The 25,849-nt window shown below is 47.8% G+C and overlaps 6 protein-coding genes across 6 annotated transcripts; 3 read left to right on the top strand and 3 right to left on the bottom strand.

The window, feature by feature from the left end:
- Positions 1–6,577: 6,577 nt before the first annotated feature.
- On the top strand, positions 6,578–10,487 carry LOC133888118 (probable galactinol--sucrose galactosyltransferase 2). The gene is made up of 14 exons (XM_062328248.1): positions 6,578–6,945; positions 7,019–7,269; positions 7,401–7,491; positions 7,589–7,637; positions 7,754–7,845; positions 7,983–8,084; positions 8,160–8,267; positions 8,354–8,764; positions 8,840–8,981; positions 9,066–9,133; positions 9,220–9,354; positions 9,433–9,650; positions 9,750–9,838; positions 9,929–10,487. Exons 1-14 carry the CDS (start codon positions 6,620–6,622, stop codon positions 10,223–10,225), a joined length of 2,379 nt encoding a protein of 792 aa, XP_062184232.1. The 5' UTR covers positions 6,578–6,619; the 3' UTR covers positions 10,226–10,487.
- A 7-nt stretch (positions 10,488–10,494) lies between these two features.
- On the bottom strand, positions 10,495–14,016 carry LOC133888120 (glycosyl hydrolase 5 family protein-like). The gene is made up of 3 exons (XM_062328250.1): positions 12,571–14,016; positions 12,253–12,500; positions 10,495–11,768 (listed from the first exon to the last, which is right to left on the bottom strand). The coding sequence occupies exons 1-3, from the start codon at positions 12,967–12,969 to the stop codon at positions 10,739–10,741; spliced, it is 1,677 nt and encodes a 558-aa protein (XP_062184234.1). The 5' UTR covers positions 12,970–14,016; the 3' UTR covers positions 10,495–10,738.
- Positions 14,017–14,134: 118 nt separating this feature from the next.
- Positions 14,135–18,294, bottom strand: LOC133888119 (glycosyl hydrolase 5 family protein-like). The gene is made up of 4 exons (XM_062328249.1): positions 17,711–18,294; positions 16,177–16,424; positions 15,574–16,094; positions 14,135–14,971 (listed from the first exon to the last, which is right to left on the bottom strand). The coding sequence occupies exons 1-4, from the start codon at positions 18,134–18,136 to the stop codon at positions 14,478–14,480; spliced, it is 1,689 nt and encodes a 562-aa protein (XP_062184233.1). The 5' UTR covers positions 18,137–18,294; the 3' UTR covers positions 14,135–14,477.
- Positions 18,295–18,925: 631 nt separating this feature from the next.
- Positions 18,926–20,065, top strand: LOC133889517 (pentatricopeptide repeat-containing protein At1g08070, chloroplastic-like). Its single transcript, XM_062330013.1, has one exon. It carries the CDS (start codon positions 18,926–18,928, stop codon positions 20,063–20,065), a length of 1,140 nt encoding a protein of 379 aa, XP_062185997.1.
- A 54-nt stretch (positions 20,066–20,119) lies between these two features.
- On the top strand, positions 20,120–20,908 carry LOC133888121 (pentatricopeptide repeat-containing protein At5g48910-like). Its single transcript, XM_062328251.1, is given in 2 exon segments — positions 20,120–20,533; positions 20,535–20,908. Coding segments are annotated over 2 exon segments (495 nt in total). The 3' UTR covers positions 20,616–20,908.
- Positions 20,909–21,707: 799 nt separating this feature from the next.
- LOC133888117 (receptor-like protein 39) lies at positions 21,708–25,738 on the bottom strand. The gene is made up of 2 exons (XM_062328247.1): positions 24,277–25,738; positions 21,708–23,978 (listed from the first exon to the last, which is right to left on the bottom strand). Exons 1-2 carry the CDS (start codon positions 25,661–25,663, stop codon positions 21,994–21,996), a joined length of 3,372 nt encoding a protein of 1,123 aa, XP_062184231.1. The 5' UTR covers positions 25,664–25,738; the 3' UTR covers positions 21,708–21,993.
- Between the last annotated feature and the right edge of the window lie 111 nt (positions 25,739–25,849).

Here is a 25,849-nt window from a genome sequence, read left to right as displayed (position 1 = left end):
GATGATAGGCAGGAACTCATCGTCAATTGAACGCCCGCCAATTTGAACAAGTCCTTCTAGAGAGAGCTTGTGAAGATGCAGTGGCGATCCGATATCATCGATTGAGGAAGCCTGTGGAGCTTGTAGATATTGTTCACGTATGTCTGCACAATTTTTCATGCGGTGTAAGGGTGAGATAGCGGTATAAAATGGGCATACCATGTCAATTTGTCAACAACCACCAAGATATTGTTGAATCCCACCGATCTAGGCAATCCCTCAATGAACTCTAAGGAGACAATTTTCCAAGCACACTCAGGCACGGGCAATGGTTGTAGGAGACCTGGGTAACGCACCCGCTCTGGCTTCGCTTGCTTGCAAGTCTGACACTCCTCAATAAATTCAGTCACTTGCTTCTTCAAGCCCAGCCAGGTGAACAATTTCCTCACCCGGCTGTAAGTGGCTTGAATGCCCGAGTGGCCTCCTCGCGCACTGGAATGGAGAGCTTGTAAAATGGAACATTGCATTGCTGTGTTATGCCCCACCTAGATCCTTCCCTGATACCTGAGGACACCATCATGTAATTGAAAATTGGGGACAACAGAAGGGTTCATACTGAGTTTGGTGATCAATTATTGAGCCACCACATCCTCTTGATAACATGTTGTAATCTCCGTAATCCAAGTGGGCACAGATGAAGAGATTGCTGCCAATTGCACCCCCGATGTCAAATTGCTTCTGGATAAGGCATCCATGGCTGTATTGTCACTACCCTTCTTGTAGATGATCTGATATTGGAGGCCTTGCAATTTTGCTGTAGCTTTCTGCTGCCATGGAGTTGTAAGCCGCTGATCTTGCAAGTGGATGAGGCTGCGCTGATCAGTGCGTATAACGAACTCTCCATTCTGCAGATACAATCTCCAGTGATCTACCGCCATCAGTACTACCAAACTTTCCTTCTCGTAAGTCGACAACAACTGATGTTTCGGCCCCAAAGCCTTGCTCAAATACGCCAATGAGTGACCCTCCTGCATAAGCACCGCGTCGATGCCTTTGTCGGACGCATCCATTTCCAGCACGAAGGTCCTGTTGAAGTCTGGTAACGCAAGCACGGATGCAGAGATTAATGCACTCTGCAGTGAATGGAATGCCTCCTCTTCCAGTGCTGTCCAGTGAAATACCGAGTGTTTCTTTAGCAAATCCGTGAGTGGTCAGCTGATGATCCCAAAATTACACACGAATTTCTTGTAATAGCCGGCCAAACCAAGAAATCCCCGCGCTTCCTTCATGGAATTGGGTTGCTACCACTGAGCCACGACAGATATGTTCTTCACATTTGTCGCAACACCCGCCTCGCTAATCGCATTTGAATCTTTTGATATGCAGCTTGTTGTCCACCAATATGAGAAGCACCTTCTTCAGCATGTCCACGTGCTCGCCCAATGTGCTCGTGTAAATCGTGTCAATAACACGAGTACCCCCTTTCGGAGCAGTGGAGCCTAAATTGTGTTCACAGTACCTTGAAATGTGGTATGCGCCCCCGTCAATCCATACGGCATCACCTTGAATCTGTAGTGCCCGTGATGCGTTTTGAACACGATCTTCATCTCGTCCGCTGGCTCCATGCGAATCTGATGGTAGTCGGCGCGAAGGTCCAGGCTCGTGAACTAACTCACTGCAACACCCCAGGGACCGTCATAAGCCCGGAGTGCTACTAAATCCCACCCACAAGACCGCCGAACCTTAAAAAAAAATCGGCAACACATCCCTTGTAACCGAAGGTATAACTACCATCATCACACACAGAGATAGATAATATTTTATATCTCAGCACACTAGCAATATATAACTCCTAGCAAATGAGGGACAAACCTTCATCATACAAAATTACCACGATGGGTCAACTATACAACAAAAGCACCTACAAAACACCAAAACGATATCACGACAGATAAACCAAAAGATGAAAGTGATTGTACAAATGACATGCAGCTATGCATCCCGCATGCTCGCCATCACCTCACAGCGCACCTAGACAGATAGCAAAGGTGAGATTCAAAAATCTCAGCAAGTTAATTGTTTTAACAAGCTATTTAGCTACAGTTGATTAAGCAATCATCTTTAATAAAAAAAATAGAAACTGAATAGGTTATCAACATCTGGAAACATGATTAAGCTTGACAAAAAATGACAACAACAACTACATACTATCGTCTGCTAGCTATGATTCACCATATCATTATCCTCCAAAATGGTATTAAAGACATCCTTGCAATATAAGAACGGCATCGAAGCAATTAAAGTGTAAACATTCGTATGAATGCATATATCATGCCCTTCCTCACCCTTATCTCTCCACAGGCAACATAAGGGTGTGTACACTACCCCTCTACGGGCAACGTACAACGCTATACCGGCCACTACCATAAGACGGCGACAAAAACTTCCAATGCAATGTGCTATGCTTATGATATGCTTCATGCATAACCAACAACATAACTTATAAGATATGCATAATACTTTCATAATGACATACTATAATGAATGAATCAATTAACTCAAGAATCACATACTATAATGAATGAATCAAGTAACTACAAAGCGACAAAGCTTGCTTCATGCACTTCATAACTCAAGAATCAAGTAAACTTCAGAAAGAGTAAATATTAAGGCAACAAGCTTACGCATAATCAAAAGGCATAACTTCCAACATAGGCATATACGTCATGTTTCGCATACGAGGAATATAAACAGCTACAAGAGAGAAGACCTAACCCACTTCCTTTACCTCTTAATCTAGGGAAAATCATCCAATCTTCAAAACGCGTAAAGTAAGTAGCACATTCACATTTCATTTAATAAACTATTAGTAAGTGCGCCAATTAAAATATAGAGGTAACTAAATAATAAGTTAAAGCGTAGTATCCGCTACATTCACTTGCCTTCATCGACGACGAAGGTAGGAACTAGCTATGTCCCGAAGCGGCACCACCTGAATAAGTGTGTAAATTAGCACCAAAACACCGCAATAACAAAGCAAAAGGAGGCATGCTCCTACGCTCGAAAACACCACATACAAGGCGATATCAAAATCGACGGAGAAACATCTACCACTTTACTTGCAAGATGTCGAGCGAGAACTTCCTCTAATGAGGTTGAAAGCTGAACAACAAAAACAGCGCACGGATTAACTCTCAACGGATGACAACATTGTTTTAACAATTACTCATAAACCACTCGTCCAAAATGAACAAGATCGGTACTATCAAAAAGATATCGACAAGATATACAGCTTTCGTGTTAACCATATGGTCGAAACCGGCACTAATTAAACCTCAATTCCAAATTATTTGTTGCACGCTAAATGAATCATCGAAGCACTAATCCAATGACGGAATCGATCGCCCCCACACATTTACAAGCCTCTAAGGACTAATTAAAGTCACCTTCATGGTGAGGAAGTTGAATCGACGACGGATTCAGCGATTCTCGCAAAAACCCCTCATCTTTCCTCCTCCTCCTCCTCCTTCTTCTTCTTTCTTCTTGCTTGCCTCGCCGATCCCTTCTTCCAAGACCACCCACACCCCTGCTCCCGCCCATGTGCCCACCGGTCGACGACCGATGGCTGGGAGGCGCGATGGGAGGCCAGGCGACAGTGGTGGCTAGGCGCGACAAGTGGCGGCGGTTGAGTCGACCTGAGATGGCAGCGGGCGACGGTGGCCTGATAGGGAGGCTGACGACAGGTGGGCACACGTTAGGGCGGTGGGCAGCACCGGGTAGCGAGCGACTAGGGTTTGAGGGAGGTGGTCGAGTGCCTGCTGAATGGGTGGGATCAGGGGTGACGACTGATCCCACCCACCCACCCTCTTTCTTTTTTTATTTTTCTCATCCAACGGTCTAGATTTATTAGGCTCGCTACGGTTTCACCGAGTGTCCAAACAGGACGTTTGATAGCAAAATAGAATCATCTCGATGAGATCTACATATCCACGGTCTCTGATCGTCCATCGAAGCTACAAATTAAAAAGTAACATTTTGCATCCCTCACGGGTCCCGCGGTCAACTTCTAAATTTCTGAAATTTTTCAGGTATTACACTCGCACCTGCTAGCTCGTCTAGCAACTCATCGATAATGGAAAGCGAATAATGATTTTTGACAGAACAATGTGCCGCCATCCGTAATTTTGATTGTAACTGGTCTTGTTGTCGTGACCACACCTGATAACTGACTAGCGAGCTCTTCATTGATGAAACAATTTGAACTGCATGAGTCCACCAGCGTTAATATAGAGCGCTTCTGAATATGGCCTTGCAATCTGATCGTTTTCGGTGCTTCCAAGCATTTGACAACTTCCTTGGATTTTGTCATGAGCATTTCAGTTTCTGCATTGTCCTCCACCTCCAAAGTATCCTGAACTGGCTCTGATTGATTCTCCGGCTCAAGGTAATCTAGCAGCTCTTCCACTACTTGTAGCTGAACGGTAGAGGCACATTTGTGTTCGGGAGACCACTTTTTTTGGCACCTGTAGCAGAGACCTCGTGCTCGACCGTAGGCCTTGAGTGAAGCCATCTGTCATCTGCCATATCTGCCTTGGCTGTCTTAGACTCTGTTTGTTTCAGCTTTGGATTGTGGCTTTCAGCTTTTACAATTTGAAACTGAAACAAACATACAGCTTTTAGTTATAGCTTTTTAAAATCTGCTGGTTGAATTGTGGGAATCTGAGAAGTTGATTTTTCTTAGTTTTTGATAGATTGTGAAAGTCCATTTTACTAAACTGTTCATAATTTTTTTTTAGAATCTACAACTTAAAAACTTTTCATAATCCAGCTTTTAGATTGTAGATTCTAAAAATCTTTAATGGTCAGTTTAGTAAAATGAACTTTCACAATCTATCAAAAGCTGAGAAAAACCAGCTTCTCAGATTCCCTCAATCCAACCAGCAGATTTTAAAAAACTATAACCAAAAGCTGTCTGTTTGTTTCAGCTTCGGATTGTAAAAGCTGAAAGCCACAATTCAAAGCTAAAATAAACAGACCCTTTGTGCCGCGGTGATTGTCTGGGCAATCGCCGGAACCAATTCGCCCATGGTCGCCTAGCGGCAAGGGTAAAGACAGTGCAGTTCGACTGGCCTCCACGACCTCCTCCTGTAACAATGAAAGAGACACAACATCTATTATTTGTGGGCGGTGCAAAATAACTGCTGCTCTAATGTCATCACGGAGGCCACTAAGGAACTGAGTCACAAAGAAACTAGGCTCCCAAAATGCGTGATGTGCTAGCAAAGTATGCATCAAGGAATCAAAACGATCAGCGTATTCAGCTACTGATGCATTTTGTCGGAGAAGTGTAAATTGGCATAAAGATTGCTGGAATTCATCCTTGACAAACTTGTCTATAATGGCTTGGAGAAATTGATCCCAATCCGATAGTGTGAGATGGAAGTGATTGGACTGTAACCAAAGTGCATCACTACGACTAAAATGCATTGTTGCAATACTAACCCAAATATCGGGTGGAATGCGAAAACATGCTTCACATATGATTTTCCAAGATTTGGGCCCGTCCCCATCAAATGGTGGAAAATCCTTGCGAGAAAGAGCATGATGATAAGCCCTAGAACCCCCCCCCCCAGCAACAAGATAGTGAATCATAAGGTTGTGAGGGAATGGAAAGGATCAGTTAGGCTGTTCATACCCTTGACCGGAGGCGGATTGGGAAAAAAATCCCCAATTCCTTCCCCCGGTGAGGTGTGTCGATGCCATGGCCAATCGACCCGAGGTTGTTGCCCTCATACGCAGATCGTGGATCATCCAAGCGCTTCAGATGTGGCGGGAGTTGGAGTAGAGGGGGTCGATGATCCACCGCGCGCCGGCGCCCAGTTGTTGCATCTGCGCCTTTAGCTCCTTCATCTCGATCCGCAGCTCTCCCACCGCCGCCTCCATTTATGTCTTCCAGCCCGTCAATGTTCGGACTACCGGGCTCATCTCCTCCACCGACTACAGGATTGCGATGTTGGAGGTCTTCAACTCGGCCATCTGGTAGCTCCTTTGCTCCCTCGTCAGGTACCGCGAACACACCAGGTAATCCAGTAGCTCCGCTAGGATCAACTTGTGCTCTGATATCAATTATTACCTCCTACTTCACTTAAGTGTATTGCTAAGGTTAATCTCTCTAAGTTCTTACAGAGATGAGAGTTTAAGAGGAAGAAGATAAGAGAACGGAGGAAGAACCGAAGAAGAAGAGAAGGAACTATTAAGGTACAAGAGATTTGATCATAATTATCTGCCACTCTCTCTAAATACCCATCCTGTCACCTCTCATTTGGCCCACACCGCATCAGGGTACAGACTTGTAGGCTTCCTCGCGCGGCCCGTCTTCGGTTGGGCCGTGGCGCCATGTCCAGTCCTCGCTTCAAGATCGTCCTGATCTCCGTCTGCCGGAGTACCCGGGGACGTAACACCAAGCGTCGGCGGTTCCGCGGTTGCAGTCGCAGAGCAAAAGCCACGCGACAGCTTCGAGATCGTTCCTGCTTCCCGTCTTCCCTTCACCTTCTCCACGTCTCACTCTCACGCGATACCCCACGTCCTCACGTGACTAATACTTTAGCTTATCCAAGCACGCGAGTTCAACGTTTCGTACATGGCGATGACGAGGCTGATGCTGACCTCGCGGTGCTCTCTCCGGCCTTCTTCTCCGCAGTATAAGAACTCGCCCCACGCCTCCCCGGCCGCGCAATGCCGGCAGCCTCCCAGCACCGTCACGCCCCCGTCGCGGAAGATGGCGCAGCTCGAGCATGGGTCCCTGCTGGTCGGCGGGCGGGAGCTCCTCGCCCGCGTCCCACCCAACGTCTCCCTCCGCCCGGCCGGCGTTAAGGACGCCGACACCGCCCTGCGCGCCGCCTTCGTCGGCGCCAAGGCCGACGCGCCGTCCAGCCGCCACGTGTTCTCCATCGGCACCCTGGTCAAGTAAGTTCTCGTAACATCACGCACCGCCGATTCGTGGTCGATGAGGTTTGAGTCTTGGGTCGGTGCGGTGCAGGGGGTGGAGGTGGCTGTCCCTGTTCAGGTTCAAGATCTGGTGGATGGTCCCGGCCACGGGCGCCGGCGCGGCGGGCGTGCCGGCGGAGACGCAGATGCTGCTCTTGGAGTCAAGGTCCGGTGATGAGGCGGGTTCTGCGGAGGCGGAGGGGAGTGCGATGTACGCGCTGATGCTGCCGGTTCTAGACAGCGGCTTCAGGGCCAGTCTCCAGGGGAGCCCCGAGGACGAGCTGCAGTTCTGCTTCGAGAGCGGTATGTTTTGTCAGCTGCGACATACTGAATTTTATAACGTTTAAGTACTCACTTGCATCAAAATGTGCAAAGCTTGGGTTTTTGGTTGGGATTTCTGAGAGCGAAAACGGTGGACTGTTGGTACTTGGTAGGTGATCCTAAGGTCCAGACGATGGAAGCAGATGATGCAGTGTTCATCAACTCAGGGGATAACCCTTTCAAGCTTATGAAGGAGTCCATCAAGTAATGCGATAATCTTAAGTCTTAATGTAACTACAAGGATATGGCTTTTTTGTTCTTTGTATAGGTGGCTCACTTGCGTAATCATTTCTTTAATTAGGATGCTATCCAAGATCAAAGGAACTTTCAATCATATAGAGGACAAGGAGGTAAACCTATCCAGTTCCATGTTTATGTCACCTAATTTGCTAATGCCATTAGTCTTGGCACCTCAACGTTTATTTGTTTTTTCTCAACTCATGCTTAAATTCATCACAAATTTCAGATCCCTCCAATTTTGGACTGGTTTGGGTGGTGCACTTGGGATGCATTTTACAAAGCTGTTAACCCGGTAGGGATTGAGGAGGGCCTTAAAAGGTAGGTATACAAGAACTGATTTTGTACGTTTTCTTTTCACACACTTGTTAATGTCATACTGTATTAGATGAGAATACAGAAGGGCGTTTTTCATTTTATAGTTATCACTTACCTATGATGCATTTCTTGTTTCATAGTTTGTGTGAGGGAGGTGCACCGCCAAGGTTTCTGATTATAGATGATGGTTGGCAGGAAACAATTAACGAATTCGATGACGAAGCCCTCCTTGAACAGACCGTGTTAGTGTTCCATCCTTCGATGACCCATAAAAATGTGCACCTCATCAGTTCCTGATTGGCATTGCAATATGACAGGTTTGCGGAGAGGCTGATTGATCTGAAGGAGAATCATAAGTTTAGGGGAGAAGCCTGCAAGAATCTCGGAAACCTTATCAAGAAAATCAAAGAAACACATGGAGTCAAGTACTTGTTTCTTATCAAATACTAGTTCTATGATAATTAAATCTTTATAATTTTTACTGAATAAAATGCCGCATATGAAACTACAGGTACGTATACATGTGGCACGCTTTACCTGGGTATTGGGGAGGCGTCCTAGCAACATCTGATGTCATGAAGAAGTACAATCCAAAGCTTGTTTACCCAGTCCAATCTCCGGGTAATGTTGCGAATTTGAGGGATATAGCCATGGACAGCTTGGAGAAATTTGGACTGGGTATCATTGATCCTGCCAATATATATGAGTTCTACAATGATCAGCACAGCTACCTTTCTAGTGTGGGTGTGGATGGTGTGAAGGTTGATGTGCAGAACGTGTTGGAAACTCTCGGGCGTGGATTAGGTGGCCGTGTTGCATTAACTCGAAAGTATCAGCAGGCTCTTGAGGAATCTGTTACTCAGAACTTCAAAAGGAACAACCTAATCTGCTGCATGAGTCACAATTCAGACAGCATCTTTAGGTAGCATGTCTCTAGCTGTGAAAAATATGAGCTACTATGTAGATAGAATCTGACATGATTCTTGGTTCTTTGTAGTGCCTTGAAGAGTGCAGTTGCTAGAGCCTCAGAAGATTTCATGCCTCAGGAACCAACACGGCAAACTCTGCACATCGCTTCTGTGGCATTTAATAGTTTTTTGTTGGGAGAAATCTTTATACCTGACTGGGATATGTTTCATGTAAGTTTTTTTTTAATGTCCAGTAGCTTGTTTAGCCAAATTGCTATAGTTCAGTCCATCTAATTTTCTTCCTTGCTTCTGAAGAGCAAGCATGAATCAGCAGAATTTCATGGAGCAGCAAGAGCACTGAGTGGAGGTGGTGTTTATGTCAGGTGAAGTTTGTAGAATTTTTTTTTTCAGTTGTGATGGACCAAAACACACAAGTTCATCAGACATTTCTTTTCGTTATGGTATGCAGCGACAAACCCGGAGTCCACAATTTCAATATTCTCAAAAAGCTTGTTCTACCAGATGGCTCGATCCTAAGAGCAAGGTATGCTGGTCGTCCTACACGTGATTGTTTGTTCAATGATCCAGTCATGGATGGCAAAAGGTATAAGCACCAACATAGCTCTCCCACTTGTCACTAAGCTGTTCTCAGAGAGTACTAATCCATGAACTCTTGTGGCAGTCTACTGAAAATATGGAACTTGAACAATTTCTCTGGTGTCATCGGAGTGTTCAATTGTCAGGGAGCTGGACAGTGGGTTTGGCCAGTGAAAGAAATTGCTTATGCTCCTACTAACATCGACATCACTGGCCATCTCTTGCCATCAGATGTAGATTCCCTTGAGGAGATAGCTTGTGGTAACTGGAATGGAGAGACTGCAGTATATGCTTTCAATTCATGTAAGTTTTTCATCACCTGCATGTTACTTCTTAACAGTTAAAGCTCTCAGCTCACCGCAACACCATGACGATTGATTAACATTCTGTTTCGGCTTCCAGGTTGTCTTTCAAGGCTTCAGAAGCACCAAAGTTTGGAGGTTTCATTGTCTACTATGACATTTGAGATCTATACCATTTCACCAATAAGGGTCAGATTTGTATCCTTTCACTTCCCTTCTTGCATGTGTTAAACACTGTAAATTTTATTTCTTACAGAAATGCTCTGTTTCTTACACCAGGTTTTCAGTGAAGCTGTTCAGTTTGCTCCTCTTGGACTGATCAACATGTTCAACTCCGGTGGCGCACTTGACGATGTTTCAAGCACAGCTGATTCTTCAGCTAGTACAGTTCATATCAAATGCCGAGGGCCAGGGCGGTTCGGTGCTTATTCAGCCACCAGGCCGGAGCTTTGTAGAGTTGATGAAGAGGAGGTAGAGTTCAGTTATACAGAGGATGGCCTGCTAGCTTTTGATCTTCCCTACCGTTCGTCCCACAACAACCTGAGACACATCGAGGTTCTCTACAGAGCTTCCTGAACCCTTTGTTTTCTGATTCTGATGCCCCTCAATGCAATGCCGTGAATTTTTTTTCCATAACCATTACGCGTGCACAGAGATAAAATTCTGAAAGAAGCCAACAAGTGATGTTCTGTTGTTCTTGTGTGCTGTGCATTTTATTGTTTTCAATTAGAATTGTGCCTTGTGTATTTTGTTGTGTCGTCATTTGGACTGCTGTAATCTGATAGACACAGTTGCAAAAAGAACAATTCAACAAAGGTCCATTCTGATTCTGTCGCAACATGAACTTGTGAAAGCAGTGCTCTATAAACTCATTAGTCATTACCGAAGAGAGATTATTTCCTGACAGTTACCTAAGGAAGGCATGGACAAGTGTGTGCTCAAATGCTTATCACTTACTACCTCAAGACCACTGCTCTAGCTCGAGGGCAGTATTTGTGTTTCTTCCTCCCGTCGTTCTAGGACGTGCTACAGTTTACGTGTTGAGCTTGAGCTCACGTACAATTCTCTTGGTCATGTGGAAGCCTAGGATCAAAACGACCTAATCTTCCAGTTCTTGAGCTTGAGGGGCAGCTGCGCGAGCATGTTCCCGGTGACCACGGCCCTCGTGCTGCTCACGAGCTTGAACCACTGGCTTTCCGGGTCGCAGCTGTTGTCCACGCTCAGGCACCGGCACGGGTTGGTCACCACGCTCTTGCCGTCCGCGCCGACGTCCAGGCAGAGCAAGCCGTCGCTTCCGGAAGTCGTTGACGCGTTGACGGCGACGTGCAGTTTGGAGTCCGACACGAGGCGCCACCGCGCCAGCTCGTCGCCGCACGTCACGCCGAGGTGCGCGGGCCTGCCGGCGCCCGAGGCGCGGAGGCACAGCAGCGAGCTGTCCCGCAGCGCCAGCCTCTGCTGCTGCGTGCTGTACGCCCACGCCTCCGTCTCGTTGCACGGGCCCAGCTCCAGCGGCTGCGTCAGCGACCGCCGCACCACGCACATTCCCGTCACCGGGTGGAACAGCACGGTGTACGGCGCCGCCTCCGCGAGTCCCGGGCCTCTGAGGGGCCGCTGCAGGGCGCGGATCCTGCGCAGCGCGGTGTCGTTGCGCGGCTTGCACCAGGCCCAGTCGAGCACGCCGTAGACCTCGTCGAGCCCCAAGACGCCCTCCCGGAGGTAGTAGCTCCCCTGTAGCGTCCAGAGCGCCCAGTCCAGGTCCAGGTCGGCGGCCACGGCGGCGACGCACCCGTAGTACCGGTTGTCGTTGGCGTTGCCGCCGCGGTTGTCGACGCCGAACTCGCTGAGGAACACGGGCCAGCCCTGGTCGAGCAGGTAGAGCGCGCGGCGGGACACGCTGGCGGAGATGCGCGCGCACACCTGGTTGGCGTTGCCCGTGCGCCACTCCTGCCCGTTGGAGAAGCTGTACCAGTGCACCTCGAACGCCACCTTCCCTGCGAAGCTGAGGTTCACCTGCCGCGAGTTGAGGAACGCCAGGTCGTTGTCGAAGCTGAGGCCCGAGAGGATGACGAGCACGCGCGGGTTCGCCGCGTGCACAGCCTCCGCGCCGCGCTGCATGTACCTGCATGTGTGGACACGCGCGGTGGCTGTCAGCTAGCTGCACGGTGCGGTACGCTTTTGCCTCTCTGCACAAGGCTTTGAAAGCTCGTCAGTCGTCTCCAGAATCCAGAGCAGATGAAATGCTGGTGCCTGGTGGTAGTACAGTGAATGAATGATGCAAAGTACCACTGCAACTCTGCAAGAAAGGCCATTGCTCTTCTTCACATGTTTCCCAGGAGCAGCGCAGGTTGCTTCTGTAGCAGCAGCCAGCAGTAGTTTTGGCAGAGGTACCAAGCCAGCTGCCAACCGCTGGGTTCATTTACTGGTTATGGATGGCGGAAGGCCAATCGATGTGGTAGGTAGCACAACGCTGCCGACAGGTATTAATACCATTACCAAGATTATCTTCTTCTCTGATGCGGATGCTATCAGGCTAATCATTTTCCTACTGATGGTAATCGTTCTTGGATTCTACTGATAATAATCAGTTATCCTTGATCACTTACTTGTACCAGTCGTTGGCGTTCTGCCTGGGGCCCCTGAGCTCGTTCCTGAGGCTCATGCCGACGACGTTGGGGACGCCGGCGAACATGGTGGCCATCTTGGTGAGGCCATCCACCCAGACGTCCGGGTCGAAGTAGGCGTCGCCGAAGAAGCCGTTGCCGTCGGTGTTGCTGCAGCACCACCCCGGCTTGCTCAGGTGGTTGTCAAGTATCACCATCACGTTGTTCTCGCCCAGGCTGCTCACCACGGCCTGAATGCACATGCAAATCACCATGTCACGTCTATTTGACGCCAGCGAGCGTGTCAGGACCTGGACTTGCCTTGAACGCGTCGATGAGCTTGAGGTCGACGATGCTGGGGTTGTTCACCCGGATGCCGGCGAGTGACTCGGTGAGGTTGAGCCGCAGGAAGGACTGGGCGACGGTGAGGTTAGAGTAGGAGGCGTTGGTCACAAGGAACGTTGGCCAGGTGAGCCTGACGCAGTTGAACCCCATGGCGGCGACGTCCCCGGCGATGGCGCCCACGGGCTGCTTGCCCAGCCCCTCCGCGAGCATCGGCTCGAGGTGCGACGGCCAGTTCACGCACGCCAGCTTCACCCGGCTCCCATTCTCGTCCACGATCCACCGCGACGCCGTCGACAGCGTCGCGCCCGCCGCCCGCCCATGTTGGCATGCCAAGGCAAGAACAACCAGGCACACGGCTATGAGGGGAGAGCTCATGGTGACGGCAATGGAGAGGAAGGGAGAGTGGTCGCTGTGGCTTTAATTTATAGCAAGGTTGCTTGCTTCACCATGGGGGAGGAAAGGGTGAGGCTTCAAAGGATCAACATGGTGGCTGACAAGGCGCCGCTGGGCCTCGACATGTGTGCAGGGATCTCCTCAGCAAATGACCAACTGCTCTCGCCGATGATTCAAGGCTCGGCTGCAACAACTGTTTTATAGTCTATATGCTTCAAGGGAGGTCATTGAAATGAGTAATGAGATCAGTGCTGTGCTCCTAATTCACATCCTGGTGAGAAAAGAAATCGGAGGCCGGCCGGTAGGGGGTTGGAGTAAAATGGCCACCTACCTCTTGCATTCAAATCTTTCTGAGGATGACATGCCTCCATTTCATTCTGATTTTGGCTACTACTTGTAGTACTCCACTGATCAAGTGCAATTAATAGCTGTTGGAATTGCGTAGCTGCATAAACTTGATTAGCAGGAAGCAATCAAGGGTGCGCAATGTGCACAGAATTGTACTTGAAATCTGTTTACTGCCTGTTTATTGTGTTGTGTTGTACTGTTGTTCCACTAGTGCGCAAAGTTCAATGTTGTTTTGCTTCTACTCTAAGAATGTGTTGCTCGACTAGTGCTGCCGAATCATGTAAACTACGTGCGATTCCATATATGGCTAATCAAATCAGTTAAGAATTGCCGGCCTCAATATGCACAGCCAATTGAATTAACAGCGAAAAGAAGTTGAGCATACTGAAAACGAAAGGCACTTCTCTAAAGCTGGTTCAGGTTCACACTTGTCACCTGATTGCATTTTGCATCCCCCCTCCCCCGGGAATTGGAATGCAAAATTAATCTTTGTCTTTCAGAAATAATCGACAGACTCAAAATAATTTCAGAAATCTTTGTCTTGAAAAATTAACCTTTTCACCTGATTGCTCCTTCTGTAGTTTGCTCCTTTCTTTCCTCGCATCAAAGAACTTCTCAGGTTGTTGAACAAGCATTCCAACTCATGTAGTACGGTGCATGTAAAATTATAAAGAGACGAAATAAGGAGGCAATTCATACGTGTTACCTTGGTAATTGGACAAGACCTTACATCTGCAAATTTTCATCCATGACAATGTACCACTCTAAGAATAATCAGAAAACAAGCACAAGAGTAAACTGCATGAACAACAGAATCAAAGATATTCTGCACAATCCAATTATTGTCGGTGGTTTTGTACAAACAAGAGTTATTCTAAAACTCAGTACCATTAGCAAATTTCAAGTGATTTAAATGATGATACATTCTACAGATGGTGTAGGTAATAACCTCTTCCCCATTTTCCCACCTTATTGGGTAAGCCTTAAGTGAAATCTGAGAACATTGCAGATTATTTTCCACTTTCTAGACCACAAGACCACAGTGATCCAGTTGGCTTGAACTTTGCAGATATTCCACATAATTCTCTTCGCATTACTCGTATTCGTCCTTGATCATATGAAAATGGGATGTTCTCATACTATCATGAACTATATGATGTTGGAGGCCAGGGTCCAAGGGATGGCAACTGCAAGATGGAGGACCCCCCAGGTATTTCTCTACTGCTGAAGATAACTTTGAACCACTGACTCTCAGGATTACAGGTTGGGTCTACGCTTAGGCACTTACAATGATTTGTTGTGATGGCACCATCAGGATTGGCATCCAAGCACACCCTGGTTCCATTTTTAGTGAGTTCAGTTGAAACATGCATCCTTGAATTTGATATTAACTGCCACTTCGAACTGGATTTGTTGCAATCAGTACCAAGATTTGCATTCGCGTTAACAGACTTCGCTTGAAGGCATTGTCCTGTGTTTTTCACTACAAGCTCATAAGTTGAAGTGTAGTTCCAAGCGTTTGATTCATCACATGGTCCCAATTCAAGTGACTTTGAAGAGTTCACCAAGACACAAAGTCCAGTTAGGGGATGGAATATTACGTTGTATGGCTCTCGACTGTTTGGTAGACCAGGACCTGTCAGACAAACATGTTTCCATTATGACCTGGTTGAATAAAATTCAGTACACATTGCCGTGATCAAAATGTAGTGAACTTTTACATGCCATGGAGTTCAGTTTTGCTTGTCTATACATTCAGAAAAGCGAATGGAAACATGTTCAGAGGCCACCCTCCCAGGCTCAAACCCGAGTGCTCGCAGGTCATGTGAGTACCTCCATAAAGGGTTCGGTATTCTCCCCTCTTAAGACAAAACCAGAAGGACGTCTTCTCCTGTGGTTGAGTTTTTTTTTTATATACATTCAAAAAAATGTCCTATTTAAAACCCACATTTTATGACCAGTTTATAAGAGTTAAATCAGCGCATAAATGTTGTCGAATGAACCAAAGTCCATATTTATACAATTAATTTCTAGAGAACAAAAAATGGAATAGTGTTCTGTTCAGGACTCCATTGTATTCATAAGCTTATGTTTTGGTTTTGAAAAACAAGGTTGCTTTGCTTTCAACATAACTTATATCATCAAAATCTGTAATAAATTGATTTTTTAAATATTTAAGATGTGTCTCTGGTGACATTGCAAGATAAGGTTAGCTATGAGATAGGTGAAGTGCCAAACCTTGAAATGGTGATTGCAGATATTTGATCCTCTTAATGAAGCTGGGATTTCTAGCTGTACACCAGTCCCAAGATAGTAATCCATATGATTCATCATAAGCTAAAATACCCTCTCTGATATAGTAACTCCCTTGCAAAGCCCAAATTGCCCAGTCCAGATCCATTTCAGCTGCTACACTTAAAAAGCAGGTAAGATAGCGATTATCAGCAATATGCGTGCCAGACATGTCAAATCCAAACTCAGAGAAAAACAATGGCCATCCTTGTTGAAGAAGGAACAACCCTTTAGTCTTTATAGAATCAACAACCATCCCACAAACATCGTTTTGGTTCTGAAATTCCCAATTGCCTCCATCTGAGAAACCATACCAATGTTGCTCATAAACTAACTTTCCAGTAAATGATAACTCAACTTTTTTTGAGAACAAGAAGCTGAGAGTGTTGTCAAAATCCAGGCCCGACAAAATAACCAAGACGTCAGGGTTTGCTGCATGCACAGCTTCAGCACCTAGTTGCATGTACCTAAGATGGAATTATATTGTAAATAAAATCGCTGCTACCAAGAATCACATGAAAAAAGACTTTTACCATAACAGCGACATACCTGTACCATAGAGTAACATTTTGATTGGGGCCTCGAAGCTCATTCCGCAAGCTCATTCCCACAACATTTTTTGTGTTCTTAAATATTTTCGCCATTGCACTAAGGCCTTTCAACCATTCTTCAGGGTCAAAGTACTTGTCTCCAAAGAACCCATTGCCGTCAGTTCTGCTGCAGCACCATCCTGGAGTGGTCATTTGGTTATCAAGTATGACCATAATACCTTTGCTGGCCAAAGCTGACACCACTTCCTATGTTTATTAAATTTGATCCATGTCAAAAGAATTATAATTATCAGAATTCATATGTCCCATGATATCATTTTTTTTTTAGTTTAAATTGATGTCTAGTCTGGTATTCTGTCCATGTCACAAAAAAGATAGGACATGTGAGCTCTGCTATGTACTAGTTCTCTGTACATGACCATATCTTTTGGTATGTTACCAGGTCAACTAACTAAATAACTGATTTGGAAAAAGAACAACCCACCTAATCCACCAGTTGGCATCTATCGTACTCATCAAAACAAAACGTACAAAGCAAGATCTGTTCTAGCTATAGCATTGATACTTGCAAGGCACCCTCATATTGGACCATCAATTTGGTGAGTAGTAGGTACATCGTCTGTTCAAACTAATTGGGTAAGAACAAAAGAAGGAGAATTATTAAACAACTATTGCATTTCCTGAAATAGCAAACATGATCAGATCTTTCTTCATTAGGCTTCAGCCCTCAGCTTGTGAAAGATGTTTCTTAACATTAACAGGAAGATAATGATAACCTAAGCTTCTTTGGTGAGCCCTACGATGAAATTTTGTGCTTCCGGAATCCCGAATCTGCAAAGGTTGGACTTCTGAAGCAAGAAGCAACTTGTTTGAGTGAAATGAAACAGCACTGGTGAATTACTGTGCATTCAAGTTCCTCTTATCTGCAAAGTTGGACTTCTTAAGAAACTAAATTTAGTTAAAGAAATAGCGTGAACTGCTAGTTTAGCTATAATTCAATTGATTCGTGACATAATCTTGCTTGCCACAATATAAGGCAGTCACGTGTCCATCATAATGATTATTTTTCTAGAAAACATAAAATTGACACGGACCGTTATTTAATGTCCCAATAGCTTACGGCAAGAGAAGACTATCAATTCTCGTAATCCGGCGTCATTATGACCTTCCAGCTCAATTAATTTTCTGCTCTCTTTTCGGGTTTAAATTCCTCTCTTCCGGCTGCCATTTTGGCTTGTAAACTGGATCTGTTTCGGTACCTCTGGTACCTTGCTTTCTCTTCTAATCAAATTTGTTTTACCTTCCAGGACTAGAATACTGCAATACTAGTTGTCAATTCAAAGGTAGTGTTTATGTCAAATTGTTCTTCTTGTCCTCATTAGGGCCAATCACATTAATAAGGCTTGGTTAATGGCACCAAAATCAGACGAAAGTAGAAGTAAAACCCCTCACAACCCCGATAAAACCAATAACCCTAGTTTTCTTGGGCGATAAAGAAATACAATTTGAGTAATTCACCGAGCAACACCTACCAGGAACACATCGATGAGGGGCAGCTCGAGGAGGGCGGGGTTGTTGACCCGCACGCCGGCGACGGACTCGAGCATGCCGAGGCGCTCCAGCGACCACCGCAGCGGCAGCGACGCGAGAGTGGCGTTGGTGGCGAGGTAGGTCGGCCAGGTGAGCCTCACGCAGTTGAACCCCATCGCCGCCACGCGCGCCGATATTTCCCCCACGCCGCGCCGCGCCAGGCCCTCCGCGGCCGCCGGCTCCAGGTGCGACGCCCAGTTCGCGCACGCCAGCTTCACGCGCCGCCCGTCCGCGCCCACCAACCACCGCGACGCCGTTGAGAGCGGCAGCGCAGGGAGCGAGACCGACGCCGAGGCTGCGCGCACGGGCGCGGCGGCCGGTAGGAGGAGTAGGGCGAGTAGTAGTGGAAAGGCCGAGGCAGCCGCCATGGTAGGATGGTAGGAGTAGGGCCGAGACTGGAGACTGGAGAGGCGGATCTGGAGTTTAAACGGAGGGCATGTTCCCCTGACGTGCGGGCCCAGGCAAAGTAGGCCTAGGTGTCAGTGTCACAATTGTTCTGCTTCTTGGATAGCTAACGAACGGCATGCGCCGGTTGGTGCGGTTAAGGGGGCGTTTGGCGGGACCAGATCTTAGATTTTTTTTTTAAAGCCGGTTATATCTAGTTTTCAAAAATTTAGAATCTGTAATTATTTATAAATTAAAAATATTTAGTTGAGAAATATAGTTTTTTATTTAAAAAAGAGTAAATATTTAAACTGTTTAATAAAACAAACTCTAGATTCAGCGTTTATCTCTAATATGATCTACGCCAAGCGGCCCTAAGCGCAGGGAACTCGAATGGCCACCGCGCGGCTCTCCCAGCCCCCACCGCACCAGCGCCGGCTCCTTCTCCGCCGGGCAGAGCGGCGCTACGCCACGTGCCTCAGCTCCATGCGGCCCTACTCAAGTCTGGCGAGCTCACCGCCTCGCCCAAATCCTTCCACTCCCTCCTCGAGGCCGCCGCCGCCTCCCCGGCGCACCTCTCCTACGCGCTCCGCCTGTTCCGCCTGGGGCCCCGCCCGCCCTTGTCCGCGTCTTCCTACAACATCCTCATGCGCGCGTTCCTCCGCGCGGGCCACACGGAGGACGCTCTCCACCTGTTCGTCGAAATGCTCGACGCCGCCTCGGTCTGCCCCGACTAGCACACCGTCGCCTGCACCCTCAAGTCCTGCTCCAGGATGTGTTCTCTGGATGTCGGGCGCGGTGTCCAGGCGTACGCCGTCAAGCGTGGGTTCATGGTCGATCGGTTCGTGCTGAGCAGCTTGATACACATGTACGCGAGCTGTGGGGATGTTGCAGCAGCGCGGCTGCTGTCCAACGCAGTGGAGGAGAAGGGCGTGGTCATGTGGAACGCGATCATCACAGGGTACTTCAAGAACGGAGATTGGAAAGAGGTAGTGGAGATGTTTAAGGGCATGCTTGAGGTTGGGGCGCCCTTTGACGAGGTCACATTGGTGAGCGTCACCACGGCATGCGGCCGAATAGGTGATGCTGATCTTGGGGACTGGATTGGGGGCTATGTGGAGGAGAAGGGGATGGTGGGGAACCGGAACTTGGTGACCGCTCTGGTCGACATGTATGCCAAGTGCGGAGAGCTTGGTAAGGCATGGAGGTTGTTCGACAGGATGCAGTCCAGGGATGTGGTTGCTTGGAGTGCAATTATCTCAGGGTACACACAGGCAGATCAGTGCCGGGAGGCACTTGCCCTTTTCAGTGAGATGCAGGTTGCTGAGGTTGAGCCGAATGATGTGACCATGGTCAGTGTGCTCTCTGCTTGTGCTGTCCTGGGTGTACTTGAGACAGGGAAGTGGGTGCATTCATACATAAAATGGAAGCGTTTGCCTCTCACCGTTGTTCTTGGCACTGCATTGGTGGACTTCTATGCAAAGTGTGGATGCATTGATAGTGCGGTCGAGGCATTTGAGTCAATGCCTGTGAAGAATTCATGGACATGGACAGCCTTGATAAAGGGCATGGCGAGCAATGGAAGGGGTAGAGAAGCACTAAAGCTCTTCTCATCTATGCATGAGGCCAATATCGAACCCACAGATGTGACATTCATTGGTGTTCTCCTGGCTTGCAGTCACGGTTGCTTAGTTGAAGAGGGTCGCCGGCATTTTGATAGCATGATCCAGGATTATGGTATCCAGCCAAGAATTGAGCACTACGGCTGCATTGTGGATCTGTTGGGACGGGCTGGTTTGATTGATGAGGCATATCAGTTTATCAGAACCATGCTGATTGAGCCAAACACAGTGATATGGAGGGCACTACTGTCTTCCTGCACAGTTTACAAAAATGCTGAAATCGGGGAATAAGCACTGAAGCAGATCATCTCATTGGACTCCAGTCATAGTGGTGACTACATACTTATGTCGAACATGTATGCATCATTGGGACGCTGGAAGGATGCAGCAATGATTCGAAGGCACATGAAGGATAGAGGGATCGAGAAAACTCCAGGGTGTAGTCTCATTGAGCTGGATGGGGTGGTCTTCGAGTTCTTTGCTGAAGACAGTGAGCACCCCCAGTTGAAGGAGATATACGCGAAAGTTGAGGAGATGATTGACAAGATCAGGATGGCTGGGTATGTCCCAAATACAGCTGATGCAAGGCTAGATGTTGATGAGTGTGAGAAGGAATTGTCTGTTTCCCATCACAGTGAGAAGCTGGCTATTGCGTTTGGCCTGATGAAGTTGCACCCTGGTGCAACAATTCGGTTATCGAAGAATCTGAGGGTGTGCACGGACTGCCACTCAGCCACGAAGTTGATTTCGAAGGTGTACAAATAGGGAGATTGTTGTTCGAGACCGGAGTAGATTTCATCATTTCAGGGATGGTTCCTGCTCCTGCAATGATTACTGGTGATACCAGTTCTCTGTATTGTGCTGAAGATCTTTCTTTTAGATGAGAATGGACACCAGGCACACCTGCCCGGCTGCCCCATTTGAGGGGAGAGTGGAGGATATATTGACAAAGTAACCTGTAAATACAGGACAGTTGTTAGCGTATAAAAAAAACTGCTAGCCTTCCATCAAGTTGTTCTTCAACTTTAAGTGTAGGGGAGTGTAGGGGAGAGTGGAAGGCATATTGACATAATTATGAAGCTAGTGTCTGATTGTGTACAGAGTATACAGTGCTCTGCATGAATTCCAATAAGAATCAACCTATTTTATTTTACCAAATTTTGACAGAGATTTCTTTGCACTCAGAATTTCAAAGATATCCTTGCATCTTTTTCCCATCTTCTTTACAACAGACATTTTCGTCAAAGTTGATAGTTCAGTCTATTAAGTTGTTGAATTTCTAGCACACAGAACTTATGCATGAGTGACTCCTTTTCCTTTGACTTTTATGTATGTTTCAATTTTCATTCATCCTATGCCACTGGTATGCTAAGCTTTTAACTACATTTCTGAATGGGAGAACTTTTAAATATTAGTATTTTTTACCCTAGATACAAGAAAAGTGGATAGTTATATTTATTGACTAGCAGGCATGCAATAATGCAAAACCACCAAGATCAGGCTCGTAGAATATTCAAGAGCCACCAGGGCGGTGCCCAGTGGAGGCCGAAGTGGAGCGGAGGCCGAAATCCGTAGCAAGCAGCCAATCATCAGCCAACCCAACATAGGTAGCACGGCAGGGACTGAGGAGCTCGCGGCTCGAGCCCTCTGGCCTCCGCTGGTCCGCCCTCCCCGCCTCGTCGGCTTGCCGGCGGAAGCCACACTACCCCGGTGCAGCGGCGTCGCCCAAGCCCCCGGCAGGTCATCCTTAGCCTTAATTTCTTGGTTGGTATGGTTTTGCTAGTTTCACTGTCAATTCCTTGCCGTCAGCATCCCAGGGATCCCGCAACCGCGACTCGCACCCACCGGCATCCCAGGTCTCCTCCCGCCGCATCTCGCACCGGTCGCCGGCATCGTAATGTCATTCTTTATGCTCGCATCACTATAAGATCTACTGATACGTTAATAATTCCAGCACTTATGTTTATTTATTAGCTTTCAGCAAATTGGCCCCTGCGTTTTGCTTCAGGCTCCGCGGTGATATAAGACTTCCAATCTTCATGGAGAACGGAAAGACATTGGAAATACATACTAGTGTCTAAAGAACGTAACATGGCAGTGCAATTTTTTATTTTTTATTTTTCCTTCGAAAAGCATGCCAGTACATTCTGTTCCTTCCCTAAAATATTATACTCCCTTACTTTTCAAACTAAACATTGTTTCTTTTCTTAAAACAAAACTTAAGCCGTACATGAACAAGCAATCATACACCTCAACACATGCTTACATGAGGCAGACCACCTTTTGCCGCTGCAGATGCTGACCACCTGAACCAAAATGGTCATTGCAAAACCCAGGCCAAACCCTGACCCAACAAAACAGAACAGCACAATGGTCTGTAACCTATCATCTGAGCTTTTCTCGTGGTTCAAAGAAGGGGTTCCTGTATCCGAACTGTTGCATTGCTTAGACAGTGGTTTGCCACACAGCCCTGCATTCCCTTCAAAAGAAGCGTTGGTAAATGTCGAAAACTGTGCCCCCTGAGGTATGCTCCCTTGCAAATGATTGTAGGAGACGTTCAACCAAGCAAGCGAGGTTAGAGAGGTCAAAACCTCTGGGATCTTTCCATCAAGCTGGTTCGAGGAGAGGTCTAATGATTCCAGCTGCTTCAGGTCACTGAGTTGAGAAGGAATTGGTCCAGTAAAGGCGTTGTCTGACATGTTGAGCCCGCGTAGTGAAACAAGTCTTCCGATTGATTCTGGGATGCCATCGGTGAATGCGTTGTCGGAGAAGTCAATCACGGTGAAGGCAATCAAGATTTTGCTGATTGTCAGGGATGTTCCTTTGTACGTGACTACGACTATATCTCGATACAATTTCCCTGAAAGGTTGTTATCCAAGACTAGCATGGAGTCATTCCTGCTAGTAACCATCATCGCTTTGAGGTTCTCAAACCACTGTGAATCCAAACTACCGGAGAAGTTGTTTGAGGCTAGGTCAATAATTTGCAAGCTTGAGGAGCGCGTTGTATTTTCATCACCATCAGTAGGAACTTTACTCACTGGACCAGAGAATCTGTTGGATCTTAGCACAAGAACTCGAAGTTTGGGCAGCTTCATCATCCAGCCCGGGAAAGAGCCATCGAAATTGTTGTTTCCAACATCAAAAACCTGCAAGTCATTGCAGTTAGAGAGTGACCTTGGCACCTTACCCGCTATCTGATTCCCGTTCAAATCTATCGTCTGGGAGGCACAACCTCCTTTGATATCATCTGGCAACGTCCCCTCCAGTTGGTTCTGTCTCAGCTTCAGGACTGTCAGATGTCCATCTACTAGACAAGATGGAACATGACCACTGAAATAGTTATAAGAGAGATCAAGGAATTTGAGATTGCCTGCAGTACAGAGCATAGTTGGGATGCCTCCATGTAGTGTATTGTTGGCCAAGTTCAGAAAGAAGGCGCTACTCAGTTGTGCCATGAAGTACGATGGGATGGATGAGAATAGGTTGTTCGAGTAATCCAAGAACTGTGGGGAATTTGGGATGGGTATGGGCCCTTGAAGATTGTTGAAACTAAGATCAAGAAAGTATATGCTGGCATTAGCAAGAGGCAGGTCTATATCGGTAAACTTGTTGCGCGAAAGGTTGAACATGAACACATTTATGTTCTCAACCTGGCCTGCCCATATCCAGTTGGGTATAGATCCACCAATCTGGTTGGACGAGAGGTCGAGGTCATATACCACGACATGCCTTAATATTGAGGGGATCTTGGTCATGTTGCAGCACCCTAACCCCAGATAGTGGATTGGAGGGGGCGATGCACCCGACGAACTGATGTGCTCATCGTCTACTATCACTGTTAGTTTGTTGTTTGACAGGCCAAGGTTACTTAAATTTGTGAGTTTCCAAAAGAGGCTAAGCTGTACTGTCCCGCTTAGGCTATTTTTGGAGAGATCAAGAGTCTCTAAACTCTGAAGTTTCAAGAAGGACATGGGTATCGATCCGTTTAACTGGTTGGACTTCAGGTAAACGGTCACTAGCGATGGAGAAGGATTGGAGAATTCTTGGAGCGGACCGGCTAGATTATTTGACATGAGCGATACGAATTCCAATCGCGGCAGAGAGAATATGAAGCCAGGAACTGGCCCTGATAGGGAGTTGCAGCATAGTTGTAGCCTGTTTAAGTTCAGGAATGACCCTTCTCTGTAGGATGTTATTGGCCCTGCGAAATATAAAAGGATAAATCCCGAATTCGATTTATTTCTGAAGCTGTGAGGAACAAAAACATTAGATATGATGCATTTGCAAACAGGTAAATTATCTCTTTTGACACAAGGAGGAATGGAGGAACACACTACATGATCCTCATTATTATTCTGTCAAGAGTATATACCGAAAATGAATTTAATTAGTGCAATTTTTATAGGGGAAATTTGTTCCTTTTCTTGGGAGAAGTGGGCCAAAAAAGAACAGTACTGTTAAACCGATCGCCGGGGTATAGTCGTAGGATACGGACTGACCTGAAAGATTGTTCAGTGAGAGGTCCAACTCAGCCAAGAGTCTCAGATTTTCAAACCACGATGGCATTGCACCGGAGATGCCGCAGTCACGGAGCCGCAGCGTGGATAAGGACTGCAGCCTTCCGATGGCAGCCGGCAACTCGCCGATTTGGAACCCGCTGCTGCTCAGATCCAAGAGGCTCAATAACGCAAGGTCACCGATCGAAGCGGGAATGCCCCCAGTAAAGCGGCCATTACTCCCGCTAATATCCAGAGTTTTTAGATGTCTCAGGTTGTTGATGGAGCTTGGTATTTGACCAGAAAAGCTGGTTTCTTCCAGGTTCAGAACCTCCAAGGAGCTCCCGGCGGGGAGCTCCGGCATGCTGCCGGAGAGGTAGGAGTTGGACGACACGTCGAGCACCCTCAGCCTCTCCAGCCGAAAGATGCCACGAGGGAGCGACCCGTTGAAGTTGTTGTTGGAGAGCTGGAGAATGGTCAGGTGATGGAACTCGGCGAAGAACTCGGGGATCGACCCGGACAAGGCGAGCACCTCCTCCTGGGACGTGTCGGAGAAGCCTTGGTTGTTGTTCGAGAGGTCGACGACGGCGAGCAACCGGAGGCGCGAGAAGGACGGGCGGATGGAGCCCGAGAGGTTGCAGTACTGCAGGGTGAGCACCAGAAGCCGAGGGGCGGATTCCGCGAGGACGTCGCACCAGTCTCTGGCAGCGGCGGACATGTCCACCCCGTCGAGGTGGAGCTCCCTCAGGTTGCTCAGGTTGGCCATGACGGCTCTAAAGCTCGGTTCTTTGAACTCCAGGGGCGTAATAAGCTGCTGAATGGAGGTGAGGTCGAGTGACACGAGCTTGATCAAGCTGCCGATGCCGACGGGTACCTGGCCGGCGAAGTCAGCGTTTGAGAGGTTGAGGTGGGTGAGCTCGACAAGCCGTTCGAACCCGGACGGCGGGAGGCTGGCGCCGCCGAAGTCGTTGCCCGCGAGGCTGAGGCGCCGCAGGGTGACAAGCTGGAAGAGGGAGCCGTCGAGGCCGCCATGGCTCTGCAGGCCGTGGCCGCCGAGGTCAAGCGCGGCGACCCGCCCCGAGGCCGCGTCACAGGAGACGCCCTCCCAGCGGCAGCAGTCCGTGCGCGCGCGCCAGGATGGCAGGTGCGGCTGCTGGAAGGACCGCTTCAGCCGCAGCAGCGCGGAGGCCTGGTCTGCCGGGCATCCGAGGGCGGCCTCGGCGGCTGCAACGCTGGTGTGTACGATGAGGAGGAGGAGGGAGGCGTCGTGGAGGCGGAGACGGCTTGTTTGGTTTTCCATGCGGGGCCGGCTTATACGTTTTCCCTCGTCAGAACCTGCGAAAGGTGTGGTGCGGAGCTGGTCGCCGGAGGGGACGCGAGCGACATACATGTAACGTGAATTTTCCCGAGAAGTCGCCGGAGACCGAGACGGTAGGCGTTTGTCAGTCCATGCGCGGGGCCAGTTGCATCGTGAAAGCGACGCTGTTACGTGTGATCAGTCGTCAATGGCGGAATCCGAATACGGGTGGAAGACGTGCTCCGCGGGGCGCGACCGACTCTGACCGTGGTCACTTCT

Source organism: Phragmites australis, chromosome 13 (genome assembly GCF_958298935.1).
Source record: "Phragmites australis chromosome 13, lpPhrAust1.1, whole genome shotgun sequence".
Lineage (NCBI taxonomy): Eukaryota > Viridiplantae > Streptophyta > Magnoliopsida > Poales > Poaceae > Phragmites > Phragmites australis.
This window is presented reverse-complemented; position numbering and strand designations above follow the sequence as displayed.

Bases quoted from the DNA above. Each gene is read 5' to 3' on its own strand.
- LOC133888117 (XM_062328247.1), bottom strand. From the start codon at position 25,663: ATGTATGTCGCTCGCGTCCCCTCCGGCGACCAGCTCCGCACCACACCT. The intron at 23,979-24,276 runs GTCAGTCCGTAT...TATATTTCGCAG, and splicing joins CTCACTGAACAATCTTTCAG to GGCCAATAACATCCTACAGA.
- LOC133888120 (XM_062328250.1), bottom strand. From the start codon at position 12,969: ATGAGCTCTCCCCTCATAGCCGTGTGCCTGGTTGTTCTTGCCTTGGCA. The intron at 12,501-12,570 runs GCAAGTCCAGGT...ATGTGCATTCAG, and splicing joins AGCTCATCGACGCGTTCAAG to GCCGTGGTGAGCAGCCTGGG. The intron at 11,769-12,252 runs GTAAGTGATCAA...CCACACATGCAG, and splicing joins AACGCCAACGACTGGTACAA to GTACATGCAGCGCGGCGCGG.
- LOC133888119 (XM_062328249.1), bottom strand. From the start codon at position 18,136: ATGGCGGCTGCCTCGGCCTTTCCACTACTACTCGCCCTACTCCTCCTA. The intron at 16,425-17,710 runs GTAGGTGTTGCT...TAATAAACATAG, and splicing joins CCCTCATCGATGTGTTCCTG to GAAGTGGTGTCAGCTTTGGC. The intron at 14,972-15,573 runs GTTTGGCACTTC...TTTGTCTGACAG, and splicing joins TCTGCAATCACCATTTCAAG to GTCCTGGTCTACCAAACAGT.
- LOC133889517 (XM_062330013.1), top strand. From the start codon at position 18,926: ATGTGTTCTCTGGATGTCGGGCGCGGTGTCCAGGCGTACGCCGTCAAG.
- LOC133888118 (XM_062328248.1), top strand. From the start codon at position 6,620: ATGGCGATGACGAGGCTGATGCTGACCTCGCGGTGCTCTCTCCGGCCT. The intron at 7,270-7,400 runs GTATGTTTTGTC...GGTACTTGGTAG, and splicing joins GCAGTTCTGCTTCGAGAGCG to GTGATCCTAAGGTCCAGACG. The intron at 8,268-8,353 runs GTACTTGTTTCT...ATGAAACTACAG, and splicing joins AAAGAAACACATGGAGTCAA to GTACGTATACATGTGGCACG.